This window comes from Armigeres subalbatus, chromosome 2, assembly GCF_024139115.2.
Source record: "Armigeres subalbatus isolate Guangzhou_Male chromosome 2, GZ_Asu_2, whole genome shotgun sequence".
In the NCBI taxonomy this organism is placed as follows: domain Eukaryota; kingdom Metazoa; phylum Arthropoda; class Insecta; order Diptera; family Culicidae; genus Armigeres; species Armigeres subalbatus.
In genome coordinates, this window is record NC_085140.1 from 247,529,252 (window position 1) to 247,542,407 (window position 13,156).

At 41.4% G+C, this 13,156-nt stretch overlaps 1 protein-coding gene, 1 long non-coding RNA gene and 1 pseudogene across 3 annotated transcripts; 1 reads left to right on the plus strand and 2 right to left on the minus strand.

Annotated features, from left to right (window-relative positions):
• Positions 1–193: 193 nt before the first annotated feature.
• LOC134212040 (DNA topoisomerase 3-alpha) lies at positions 194–3,708 on the minus strand. The gene is made up of 4 exons (XM_062689537.1): positions 3,407–3,708; positions 2,716–3,349; positions 2,400–2,657; positions 194–2,328 (listed from the first exon to the last, which is right to left on the minus strand). Exons 1-4 carry the CDS (start codon positions 3,557–3,559, stop codon positions 311–313), a joined length of 3,063 nt encoding a protein of 1,020 aa, XP_062545521.1. The 5' UTR covers positions 3,560–3,708; the 3' UTR covers positions 194–310.
• A 1,241-nt stretch (positions 3,709–4,949) lies between these two features.
• On the minus strand, positions 4,950–6,206 carry LOC134209672 (protein lin-9 homolog; annotated as a pseudogene).
• A 283-nt stretch (positions 6,207–6,489) lies between these two features.
• Positions 6,490–9,451, plus strand: LOC134216138 (uncharacterized). Of its 2 annotated transcripts, XR_009980517.1 has the most exons (4): positions 6,490–6,633; positions 6,710–7,013; positions 7,398–7,792; positions 8,654–9,451. It is a non-coding gene; the product is annotated as an uncharacterized LOC134216138 (long non-coding RNA). The 2 variants fall into 2 exon arrangements; XR_009980516.1 differs by lacking the exon at positions 8,654–9,451 and having other exon boundaries at positions 7,398–8,374.
• The last annotated feature ends 3,705 nt before the right edge of the window (positions 9,452–13,156 follow it).

Genomic DNA, 13,156 nt, shown 5'->3' on the forward strand with positions numbered 1-13,156 from the left:
CAAAAATCAGTTTTCAGTGAAGTCGTTTTTTACGCGGAACGTATTCTCCGCGTAAAAACCGACTCCAGTGCACCTTGATTTTTTTCCTTTATTAAACTTGATCAACACACTGCTGCTTATCCAACTTATTCAATGTACATTATAACGCAGGCCATTTCGGATTTAGTTTGCCAATGAATTCAAACAATTCAAATAAAATAAAGAAAAAAGCCACAGTGTAGATGCAGCCCATTTTATTAGAAACATATTAATATACACAATACGTTCTTACCACATACAATGCTCAACAAATAACGCTCAACATAAAACGTTAAAAATCCATATTACTCCGCTGTGGACATTTAGCCTTTGTATGGCCTTCCTGTCTGCAAAACCCGCATTTTCTCGTCGCTTTTTGTCGGTCACCTCCCTTCGCGCCGGGCGCTTTGGGCCTACTATTGTTGTTCGTGCGACCCCACTCAGAAGACGATTCACCCCAACCTCCCCCGCCTCCGCCGAAATTGTTTCTCTGAGGAGGTGGAGGTTTACTTTGGCCCCAAGTGGACCCACCCGATGAGCCTGCCTGTGGCGTGGTGTCCTGATCGGCCCACTGGAAGAAGCCACATTGCTTTCCTTGTTCCTTCGGACAAAGAAAAAATGGTCGGCCTTTGTTGGCACCATCCTTCTTGACTGTAAGCTGCTTTGCAGGAAGATTGCATCCACAACGCACTTCCTCGTCGTTTGCTCCAAAAGAATGAGTTGGAGGTTGATTTCGATTCCTATTCCACGAGGAATCATTATTGAACTGGTTGGATCGTGGGACGTTAGGTCTAGTTTGCGAGGTATTGGATGAGTTCCAACCACTGCCCGTACCCCAACCGCTGCTTGAGCTGTTGGAACTACCGCCGATGGAAATTGCCCCTCCACCACCACCCCGAAAATCGTCATCGTTGCCATTGTTTGAGCCCCATCCGCTGCGACTGTTACTGCTGGTTCCACTGCCGGCAGAGCCACGACCACTCGACGGATTACTCGGAGGACGGTTTGACGGATTTGTTTGACGAACGGCATTTCCAGTTGGAGCATTACCTCTTGGTGGAATAGTAACGTCCGCCCGAATGCCACTGGACCTGAATTGTTTCACGAGAGCTTCGTCAATTCCAAGGATTTCGCGAAACTTGTCATCACAAACGATGCATGTTTTGTAAGAATCGGCACTCATATGGTTCAACATTCCGTAGAATCGAATTTGTTTGAATTTGACTTTCATTTTTTTGTTAGTTCCCCCACATCTTGAGCATATCTCATCAGTTGCGGAAGCCTCCTTGATATTGTCGTCGAACCACACACTGTTTCTGCAGTCGGGAAATCCTAGGCATCCCAGATAGTAGCCGTTTCCATCTTTTTTCATCCTGAGGGCCATCATCTGGGTACATTTTGGACACTTGCATATTTCCTGTATGAGATTACTGTTTGCCGCGTTGGTCGGATTTATTGGAGCATCAATGGGCGTTTCATTCAATCTCTGTGCCATGGCTTGATCAAGAGCACGCGCTTTCTGAGTTATCACTCGATAGGCTTCTTTGTATTTTTGGATTTGCTCTGCTAGAACTTCCTTTGGATCCCTTCTTCCTTCGCAAATCAGCTTCAGGTCGGCCTCGAGTCCAGCTCGAAGTTCGGGTTGAGCCAGCGTAAGCTCCATGGCTTCGTACCCCTCTACCAATCCCATCCCTAGCGTTCCTGGAACCAAGTATCTGTTATCAGCCTCACCAATGTACCCCCGCTGCTTAATGGTGTTGATGTGTTCTGCGTGAGTCGCATCGGTTCCAATGCCGTGCTTCTCCATCAGTGCGATTAAATCCGCTTCCGTAAGCATGTTTGGCGCAGTTGTCGACCCTTCGTGTAACGATAGCTCAGTTGGTTCGAAAGTATTTCCTACCTGGTAGGCATGAATTTCTTTAGAATTCCAACGGTCATACGGGTATACTTCCAGGTAATTTCGCTCGAGAATGCACAACCCGGACGCTGTGAACTCCTCTTCGGCCAATATCGCATTCACAACGGTCTCTGATCCGACCGCGTCCTTACTGACACAAGCCAGAAAGTGTCGTACCACTAGTTCGTAGACTCTCTTCTCGTCACCCGTAAGATGGGTGACATATTTAGTGGGATGGATTGGAGGATGCGCCTGATCGGATTTCTTGCCATTACGAGGGTTTGGTCCCCACTGTAAAACTTTCTGCGCGAATCCGCCCCACTCAGGATTCTCTTGCTGCATTTCTACCAGCGGCGCCAGTTTCATATCGTTGGTAAACATATTTGTTTCTGTACGAGGATAACTTATTATACCTGCGGATTATATAAAACATAAAATTATTACACATTTTATCAATCACAATAGTCTTCACAATCATCTATACCTTGCGTGTAAAGTTTTTCCGCTATGGTCATCGTTTGCTTGGCGTTAATTCTTAACTTTCGCGATCCAAGTTTTTCCAACTCAACCGTATCCAACGGAGTAGGTCTCCACTTATTTTTCGGTTTGTTCGTGACGCTCACAATTTTGACCAGAGGTTCGGATTGGCATAGCATCAAATACGCCTCACAACACTGCTTGTCAAATAGGCGATTTCTCGCCCAGTTAAATTCCACGGTCAGATCATCGATGGTGTGGTTCACTAAAGCAAAAATGACAAAATAATCATCAACTTTAATCCCACACTTCATTCATCTTACATTTTATCTTCCAGAACTCCTGGGGAATGAATCTTTCAATTTCTTTATATCGTTGTGCGACAAAACCCAACGTCGGGATTTGGCAACTCCCGTATGATACCAAATTGTTACTGATTTTCGCTGGAAATACATTCTGCATCCGCAACGTCTGAAACCGTGTGAACGCCGCTCCTATACGCAGATCCAATTCGCTCCGCACATCCACGGCTTGACTTTGCCGCTCATCCGGTTGAGCTAGATTTTCAATCGCCCGAGTCACCGATGCTGCCGTAATTTCGGAAAACTTTGCTCTTAACACTCTAATCTGTGGCCTCATCTGTCGACAAACCTCAATGATCTCGAACCCAATGTTTTCTCCTTCGCGATCGCAATCCGTCCAGATGACCAGCGTTTGGCAGCGTGCAACTTCCCTTTCTAAAGTTCGTTTGATCTTTGTCATGTCTTCATTACAAGATTTACGAACCGGGGCATCGAACAGCTGCTCCGGATTGCAGCTCTGCCAACTTCGAAACGACGAAAGGAATTCATAATTCAGTAAGTGACCCGACACGGAGGTCATGATCATGTCGACTGGCTGACCGCGGATATTGTATTTGAACTCGTAGATCTTGTTATATGGAGAGTATCCTTCTCGCTACAAAAGTGTCAGTTAGTTTGATTTTTAAAGTTCAAAAACTGATTACCTACTTACCCGCTGGGAGGATCCCCGCGAAAGCAAGCCGGCGATATTTTTGGCAGCATCGTTCTTTTCCGCTACGTTTAGGTACTTCATTATTTCAACATTGCCGGTTCTGCTTTGTGAACAGAATTTTCTTGCACATACAATTAGAAACGATCGTAACATGAACCGTACGTATAATAGCCTTATAATATTACGTTTTTTTGTAAATTGAAAGTAAAAAACAACGAAAGATGCAAAGGATTACCATGAAACATCAAGAAACGCAACATTTAAATTTATTTTGTTTTTTTTTCGCGACTTTCGCGCCGATCACGTTTGTCAGTCTTGACTTTGTTCACTTCCTCATACAAACAGTGCAGCCATCTCGCAAAATAAAGATTTCTCGGGTACTTTTCCAAATCGGCGTATGTAACATTTTGATCAAGCTGAGAAAACGGGCTTGAAAGTTTTCAGATTTTATTTTTATTCCTATATTTAGCTGGGAGCTGCGGACTCGAACACTTTAAATTTTCAAGTCATTTATCTTGACAACTGCTCTTTTTCTTGTCAATTTATCACCTTTTCTCTGCTCTCTCACGCGCGGCTCAGAAAATGTCAAAACAATTCGAAGATATTGAGCAAACACTTACATGACTCAAACATTATATGTTTACATTTCTCGGGTACTTATTCAAAAGGACGTATGTGATTTTGTAAACAAAGATTCAAACTTCGATTTGTCCAATCTGATAGCACTCCCATGCAAACCATCACCACAGACTAGTAGGGGATGCCTTCGGCTACCTGTTGCTGGTGTTGGTTTGCGTGGGAGTGCCACCAGATTCGACAAATCGACGTTTCAATCTTTGTTTACAAAATCACATACGTCCTTTTGAATAAGTACCCGAGATTTGATCGTCTGCTGATGCATTCTCGCTTAACTTTTCAAAAGGACCTAAGTAACATTTTTTTCATGAATTAATTTGAGTAGTGCAATCAAAAGCTTTCATGTTTTTCTGTTGATTGCGCTATTCAAATTATTTCTAGACAAACATTTCAACTGGGCCTATCTAACATCTGCCATAATCTGAGAAATATGGAATGCAATATTTGGCAGAAGAAAATAAATCTGAATTTAAATTACAACTTCGTTCAACGATTTTTCAATCGTTGTCAGACAAAATAATAGTCGTAGAACTGATTAAAAGTAATGGTTTTCCAGTTTAGGTCATTTTTCTTGGATTTTAAGATACTTTTGCTACTTTGGACCTTTTGCATTTGAACAATCAGATGGGACCTGTTATATTGGACATTATTCTTAAATCAAATTCACATAGGACCTTGAATGAAAATTACTCAAACTTTGCAAAAAAGGCTAGTTTTAGGTGGATAGTTCAGAGGATCATGCATAATAAGCGAATATTCATATTCTTCAACATTAACTTGTTGCATATTGGATCGGGATATGTATTTCGACAACAAATCGAATCATGTACAGTACATTAATAGCTTTGCTGTTAGGATCTGATACTTGAATACATACGATCAACATCTAACAGAGTATCCCGCCTGTTGCAGGGCAGACCCGTCTTGCATAGCAGCTAATACTGTGTATATACCTTCCATATTTGAATCCACATCCTTAGAGATAAGAAGACATTTCGGTGCTGAACATTCAGGAGTAATCTCGAGTCGGGGTTTCCGACTTTTCCGCCCGCCAGCAGTAGCATTTCGGGACGACGGATACCTTCTTTGTTCGAATAATCAACAACTAAGTAATTTAGCCGGGTATCCTCCAATATTATATTTCGGGAAAAGCATATTGATCTCGGGCATACAAAGAATCTTCGGGTAACTGTTACCTACCAGCAAAGGATTGCCTTTGATACCGGTGATGAGTATTTTTACGACAGGTGAAGCGACATAGAATGAAGCATTCTTATACTTAGGTCGGAAGTCCTTCGTGATAGAGTTCAGAGCAATCTTTTCCGGTTTATCGTTGGTAACCTCGAAGTCTGAAATCGTAAGGGCATCCAAATCGGGTCGATCGAAACACACCCGATATGAACTGGACATCACATCAATCGCCTCAACGGTTCCCGTGAACAGGCCATCCTGAGAAGAACACAAAGTAGACGTCAGCTTAGTGCCTACCGTAAGCTGCTGAGGAATATCCTTGAGAAGATTCCGAACAAAAGAAAACTCTCCTGATCGCTTGGACTGCAGTAGCCGAATCTTACGCCGCTTGCGTTCCAACTCACAAAGTTCCTCCTCTAAAAATGCCACCGAAAAACGTCTCGGTTTTCCCATAGTCCTTCGAATTCGGTTCCACTCAGGTCTGAAATTTAAAGATAGATTTATGTTTATAAACTTGCAATCAATTCGAATCTAATTCCTCGTACCTTGTTTTCAAATCCGGTTACATTTCCGTCGGGCACAACTGGAAGTCATTCTCACCCTCGAGCATCGCTCGCTCGATATTGCTGATAAACAATTCGTAGCTGACAAATTTGTGTACCTTCGGAAGCTTCAGCAGGTTCCTCAACCGGAGTTCGATCCGCTGGCTGGCTTCTTGTCCAGCAGGGCCACCGGATTGATCACCCGCATTGCGCTCATCCCTTCATCCAGATCTTCATAGCGTTTCTTCAAACTCTCCTTCATCTTGATCCCAGATCTTGACGTACCGCGATAGCATTTTCTTCTTCCAGAACGGGTCGATTTTTTCCCCGGAGTTATCATTCCCTTCTGTGTCGCTGAAGCCGTCCATCCGGGGGGTGCCACCTTTCCCTAGGCTTTCCTTTGGTGGGATCCGATTGCTAATTATTAGCATTTCGGGACGACGGGTACATTTTCGAATCGGGTCCTGTAATTAGTTTGCTTAATATACCATAACAACTTAAAATTATGCTTGTACAAACATACCTTAATCAGGAACTAATAACCGGGACGTGTGAGTCCCGAAGAACCGATTAAAAATTCGTGCAACCCAGATGAGCTCACGAGACCAGCACCGCCAGAGGCGCTAGTGTATTTTACTCATATTTTGGTAAACTTATTTGAAAGTGTTTCGGGAAGTGTAGACTTTTTTGCTGTGAGTTTTGACAGATTCTTAACCTCAACAGTGTTTATGTTTTTATTCATATACGCGGCCTAATTTATTTCAATCTCGTTTTTCTTTAATTTGTTATTTATAAATACCTAGTTCTCACAAAACATGTTCTGCAAAGCCGTATTTTTACAACTGTAACCGAAAAGTGGTAAGTGAATAACACATATTCTCGCCGCCTTAAATCTCGTTCAGAACTGTGCTTTTCTGCTACCTTTGTCCACCAGAATTCGTGGTAAAAATGCTCGTACAGCAAACATTCCTCAACGCCATGTAGGCCACCGAACGGGTCCCTTGAAATGCAGAGTTCCTTCAACGCCCACTTTTCTGTCAACTATTCAGAAACATCACTCCTGCTGTGAAAGCGGGTCACATGCTCAACATCTACCTCTTGGACTGTTGCAGGAGTGTTTACTCCAGAAAAGCACTCCGAATTTAGTGCACTGTCTTCTCTACGGTTGCCAGTGATGAAGCTTCTAATTATGTATAGCTGTAAATTAATTTATAATGATGCTGGATACTGTCCTGGAGGTGAGTAGTTTCGTAGCATTTCAAAAATGTGATTTAGTGCCAATCATTTGAGAAACAGTGAAATTATTCACTTGTCATAAGACGAGTTTGTACCTTCCCATTGAATTCCACCACTTGACGGTACCTTGACAGATACGTGTTTCGACCCCAACAGTAAGGTCGTCTTCAGTGTCTCGTACTTGACTCTACTTGTGTACGAGACACTGAAGACGACCTTACAGTTGAGGTCGAAATGCGTATCCGTATCCGTCAAGGTACAATCAAGTGGTGGAATTAAATGGGAAGCTTCAAACTCGTCTTATGACAAGTGAAGACATTCCACTAAAAAGCTCAAAATAATTTTCTTAACAGTGAAATTATTGTTTTTTATTATTATGTTTTCAGCTCAATTTTACTCATGAATTGGAGGAGAAACATACATAATAATGGAGCACAGAGTTCTAAGTTTGGAAGCATGTTTGGTCGCATTTCCAGATTTGAATATCTGTTAAGCAATCGACTATCACCTAGCACCGTCTCATCGAGCATGTATGCGATCTGCTCCATTTACACCCCGGAGGTGATTCTACGCTTCTAACGTTTATGCAATGACTTCCTGTGCTACCTCGTATTCGCCAATGTGAAGCAGGAATTGCTGGTGAAGATAGTGGAGACGATGCTGTGAAGGTGGTGCTGGAGTTGGCGAACCTGGCCTCGTCGACGATTTTGCAGTTGATGTAATGAGGGACTGATTTTCGCTAAAAATGGGAGAGATTATGCTGCATCCAGGATAAGTGAAAGTATGCTGCAGTGTAAAAATGTTATTTGGTGGGAGCTTTGCATAAAACGCATAAAATTAAAAAAAAAAACCATTCGTTTTTTGGGGTGATTTTTATTTTCAATTCCACGGAAAATATTTCTTAATGTCTGCAAAAAACTAAAATTATCTCGGGAAGTTATTCCAAATTTTCACTGAAATTCACTAGGAATTTTACCGGAAATCTTTAAAAAAGTAGAAGGAAGAATATTTTTGGATTTTATCGGATGATTGATTATTAATCGAGAAATTATACGAAATTTCTTCGGAATTACCTACGAAAGTATAAGGGGAAGGCCTTTTGAAAATGTGAACATTTGGTTTACGTGGTCCCGTTGGACCGAAAGTGTTCTCAAAAGAATTCCGGAATCCCGAAGGTTTCGCCGTCGGAATCCCGAAGGGTTTGCTGTTGGAATCTCGAAGGGTTTGCCGTCGGAATCCCGACAGAATTCCCATCGGAATCCCGAAAGAATTCCCGTCGGAATTCCGAAAGTATTCCCGTCCGAATCCGAAATACGAGACACTGAAGACGGCCGTACTGTTGAGGTCGAAAAACGTATCTGTCAAACGTACAATCAAATGATAATGATTAATGACGATAAGACCCGATAGCAATGATGGCAACCGCAGGGTGGCAAAATAGATCTCTGCACGAGGTGGCCTTATCGGGATGCAAATAACTGGCATATAAACTCATTTAATAAATTTTCTTTTTGTATTTTCGTTAATACTTTTTTCACAACTCACAACAACAATTTAAATTCCTTCTATTGAGGAAATAGGTTTGCCATTTTTTTCAGTATAATATCAAACCAAAATATTTGATAAGTTTTTCTGTTTTCAGTTTGTTAATATATGGAGGAGGACCAACGCGCACTGGGAGTTTTCGAAAGGAAAATGCTGCGTACCATCTATGGTGGGGTGAAAATACAACGCCTGTTGTAGATAGCATTTTAACTGTTTCAAATTTCATTTCCTATACATACTCCCATACATTTTATAACTCAACTAAAGATGCCCTAACATTACTAAAGATGCCGTTACTAAAGTCTATTCAATTTTAAAAACTAATTCAGATTGCTTCCTAAATATATTTTAAAACGAAAGATTTTATACATACGTAGTTCCCTGTAGTTCCACTGGCCAAGTGGTGAAATGATGGTCGCCTGAGAGTTTAGCCGGTTGCGGTAAGATCTGTCGCATGGCGTGTGTTTGGGATTACAGAATTACATCGTATTACACTCAACCCTCTTTTTACGTCACTTATTGGGGGGACGTAAACCGAATGTGACGTAAAAAGAAATTTTGTTAAATTTCTTGTATTTCCCTTAATTTATTGATCGTGAGGATACTTTCAAACACATTCACTTGCGTCTTACATGAGGTATTGTAAGATCTCTCCAAATCCAGGAGATGTTATAAGATCTCCAAATTGTCCTGGAGTTTGAATCAAATGGTCTACCGAATCAACCAAAGCCTTCATGATGTCCCCAGCCGTGATATCAACTCAATTATGTCCTCCGAGGATTTGTCTTTCACTTGCGTATCAAAACAAGACACATGAGGTGTTGTAAGATCTGCAAATTGTCCTGGAGTTTGAATCAAATGGTCTACAGAATCAACCAAGGCTTCACGATGTCCCCAGCCTCGGTGTCAACCCAATTTTGTCTTCTGAGTATTGGTATTTTGTAAACGTCTCAAATTAATGAACACAGTAGTTCAAATTCCCCAACAAAAAAAAGTCTCAAATACAGGCATATTCGATATTGTAAGAACTCCAAATTGTCTTGGAGTTTGAATCAAATGGTCTATCGAATCAACCAAAGCCTTCATGATGTCCTAAGCCGTGGTTTCAACTCAATTATGTTCTTTGAGTATTTGTCTTTTACTTGCGTTTCAAAACAAGACATATGAAGTGTAGTAAGATCACCAAATTGTCCTGGAGTTTGAATCAAATGGTGTAATGAATCAACCAAGGCTTCCTTGGTGCCCCCAGCCACGGTATCAACTCAATTATGTCCTCCGATTTTTTGTCTTTCACTTACGTCTCAAATCCAGACATATGATATGTTTTAAGATCTCCAAATTGTTCTGGAGTTTGAATCAAATGTTCTGCCGAATCAAACAAGGCTTTTACGATGTCCAGAGCCACGGTGTCAACCCAATTTTGTCTTCTGAGTATTAGTCTTTTACTAACGTCTCAAGTCCAGGCCTGCCTAATCTACTGAGGCTTGCACAATGTCCTCAGCTGCGATATCAAAATGTCTTTCACTCGCGTCTCAAATGTAGGCATATGAGTTGTTCTAAGATCTCCAAATCATCCTGAAGTTTGAATCAAATGGTCTGCCGGATCAACCAAGGCTTTCATTATGTCCCCAGCTGCGGTATCAACCAAATTATGTCCTCCGAATATTTTTCTTCCACTTGCGTCTCAAATCCAGACATGTGAGATGTTGTAAGATCTCAAAATTGTTCTGGAGTTTGAATCAAATGGTCTACCGAATCAACAATGGCTTCCATGATGTCCCCAGCCGTGGTGATAACCCACTTATGTGCTCCGAGTGTTTGTCTTTCACTTGCGTCTCAAATGGAGGCATATGAAGTTTTCTAAGATCTCCAAAGTGTCCTGGATTTTGAATCAAACGGTCTACCGGATCAACCAAGGCTTCCATGATGTCTCCAGCCGCGGTATCAACCCAATTATGTCCTCCAAGTATTTTTCTTTCACTTGCGTCTCAAATCCAGAGATATGAATTGTTTTATGATCTCCAAATTGTCCTGGAGCTTGAATCAAATGGTCTGCCGAATCAACCAAGGCCCTTATGATGTCCTCAGCCTTGGTGACAACCCGAGCAGCACAAGTCAGACAAACATCCCATGGAACATTTTTAGTTCTATAACGGTCATGAAAACCATTATTTGCTCTACATGACTTCGGAAAAATCAGCATAAAACTAAAATGTTTGTAAGGATGGTAGTAGCAATTTGATTGTGACTAAATTCGGTCAATTCATATGGGCCATGCCCTTTTTGATCAATAGAACCAAAGTGAATACGGCTTCAACTATTGTTTCATTGCAGATCATCCATGAATATCATCCATCCCTGAAATATAAGCTTTACGGTCAACACGCGTTATCAAAAGGCTGTTTTCTCTTTAAAAAAAACTTGCTCATACCCGTTTTGATCCATAGGACTAAATTGGATTCCTCTTCTACTATCGTTCCATTCCAGGTAATTTAAGAAAGTCATGTAGTACAGGTCTTTAGGTTTACAGGATTATTCTGAGCATTGGTCTTTTACTAACGTCTCGAATACAGGTATACGAGATGTTCTAAGATCTCAAAATTGTCCTGGAGCTTAAATCAAATGATCTATCGAATCAACCAAAGATTTCATGATGTCTCCAGGCGCCGTATCACCTCAAATATGTCCTCTTAATATTTTTCTTTCTCTTGCGTCTCGAAACAAGACATATGAGGTGTTGTAAGATTCATTCCAGAACAATTTGGGGATCTTAGAACAGCTCATATGCCTGGATTTGAGACGCGAGCGAAAGACAAATACTTGGAGGTCATAAACGGGTGGTTACCGTGGCTGGAAACATCATGGAAGACTTGGTTGATTCGGTAGACCATTTGATTCAAACTTCAGAACAATTTGGAGATCTTACAACATCTCATATGCCTGGATTTGAGACGCAGGTGGAAGAAAAATACTCGGAGGACATAATTGGGTTGATACGGCGGCTGGGGACATCATGGAAGCCTCGGCTGATTCGGCAGAACATTTGAATCAAACTCCAGGACGATTTGGAGATCTTAGAACAACTCATATGACTACATTTGAGACGCAAGTGAAAAACAAATACTCGAAGGACATAATTGGGTTGATACCGCGGCTAGGGACATCATGAAAGCCTTGGTTGATTAGGCAGAACATTTGATATGAACACCAGGATAATTTTGAGATCTTAAAACAAATCACATGCCTACATTTGAGACGCGGGTGAACGACAAATACTCGGAGAACATAATTGGGATGTTGCAGCGGCTGGGGACATCATGGAAGCCTTGGTTGATTCGGCAGATCATTTTATTCAAACTCCAGGATTATTTGGAGATCTTACAACCAGTGTTGTAAAATGTCATTTGCATTCGTTTGTATAATTTTCCCAGAACTTGTTTCAGAAGGTAGCTATCAATTCATGTTGTATGACGAACTTATAGCGGTTAAATGGGCCTACAACTTTGTCTAACGAGACTTTGCTGTAAATATGTAATCTGGGGCGTGGGAGGCAAAATGTCATTCAAATGACATTATGTCAAATGACACGTGACATTTTGGAGAGTTTTCACTCTCCAGCCTTTGATGTTATACTTAGAGCAATGTACCCTTGGACAAAAATATAACCCTACTCAAGCGTTATGAGTACATTCAAAATTATGGAAGAAATTTTGCTTCTAAAGAAAGTTATGAGCAAATTAGTCAAATGACATGCAGATGACATTTTACAAGCCTGCTTACAACATCTCATATGTCTGGATTTGAGACGCAAGTGAATGAAAAATATTTGGAAGACATAAATGGGTAGTTAGTAGTTAGGTTGATTCGGCAGGCCATTTGATTCAAACTCCAGGACGATTTGGAGATCTTACTACATCTCATATATCTGGATTTGAGACCCAAGTGAACGACAAATACTCGGAGGACATAATTGGCTGGGGCACATCATGAAAGCCTCGGTTGATTCGGCAGGCCATTTGATTCAAACTTAAGGACGATTTGGAGATTTTAGAACAACTCATATGCCTACATTTGAGACGCGAGTGAACGACAAATACTTGGAGAACAAAATTGAGTTTTTTCTGCGGCTGGGGACATCATGGAAGCTTTGGTTGATTCGGCAGATCATTTGATTCAAACTCCAGGATGATTTGGAGATCTTAGAACAACTCATATGCCTACATTTGAGACGCGAGTGAACGACAAATACTCGGAGGGCATAATTGGGTTGATACCGTGGCTGGGGACATCATGAAAGCACAGACAAACAGACATAACACATTGAACATTTACTCATCAAATTCATCGTCATTTAAACACTAACGACATCTGTTGATTTCAGTTAGTTGGGCAAATCACGAACCAGATGGCGGTAGTGGGCAAATGTCAAACTCGAGCAAATTCGATGCGCGCGCCACTAGTGACCGATTGGCCAACTAATGATTATTTGAATTGACCAGTAAATCAGTGAACGAAGGAAATTTGACGAGTGTTATGTCTGTTTGTCTGTGATGAAAGCTTTGGTTGATTCGGCAGAACATTTGATTCAAACTCCAGGACG

Coding starts and splice junctions, on each gene's coding strand:
- LOC134212040 (XM_062689537.1), bottom strand. CDS start 3,559: ATGTTACGATCGTTTCTAATTGTATGTGCAAGAAAATTCTGTTCACAA. Junction 3,350..3,406: donor CGCGGGGATCCTCCCAGCGG/GTAAGTAGGTAA, acceptor ACACTTTTGTAG/CGAGAAGGATACTCTCCATA. Junction 2,329..2,399: donor GGAAAAACTTTACACGCAAG/GTATAGATGATT, acceptor TATAATCCGCAG/GTATAATAAGTTATCCTCGT.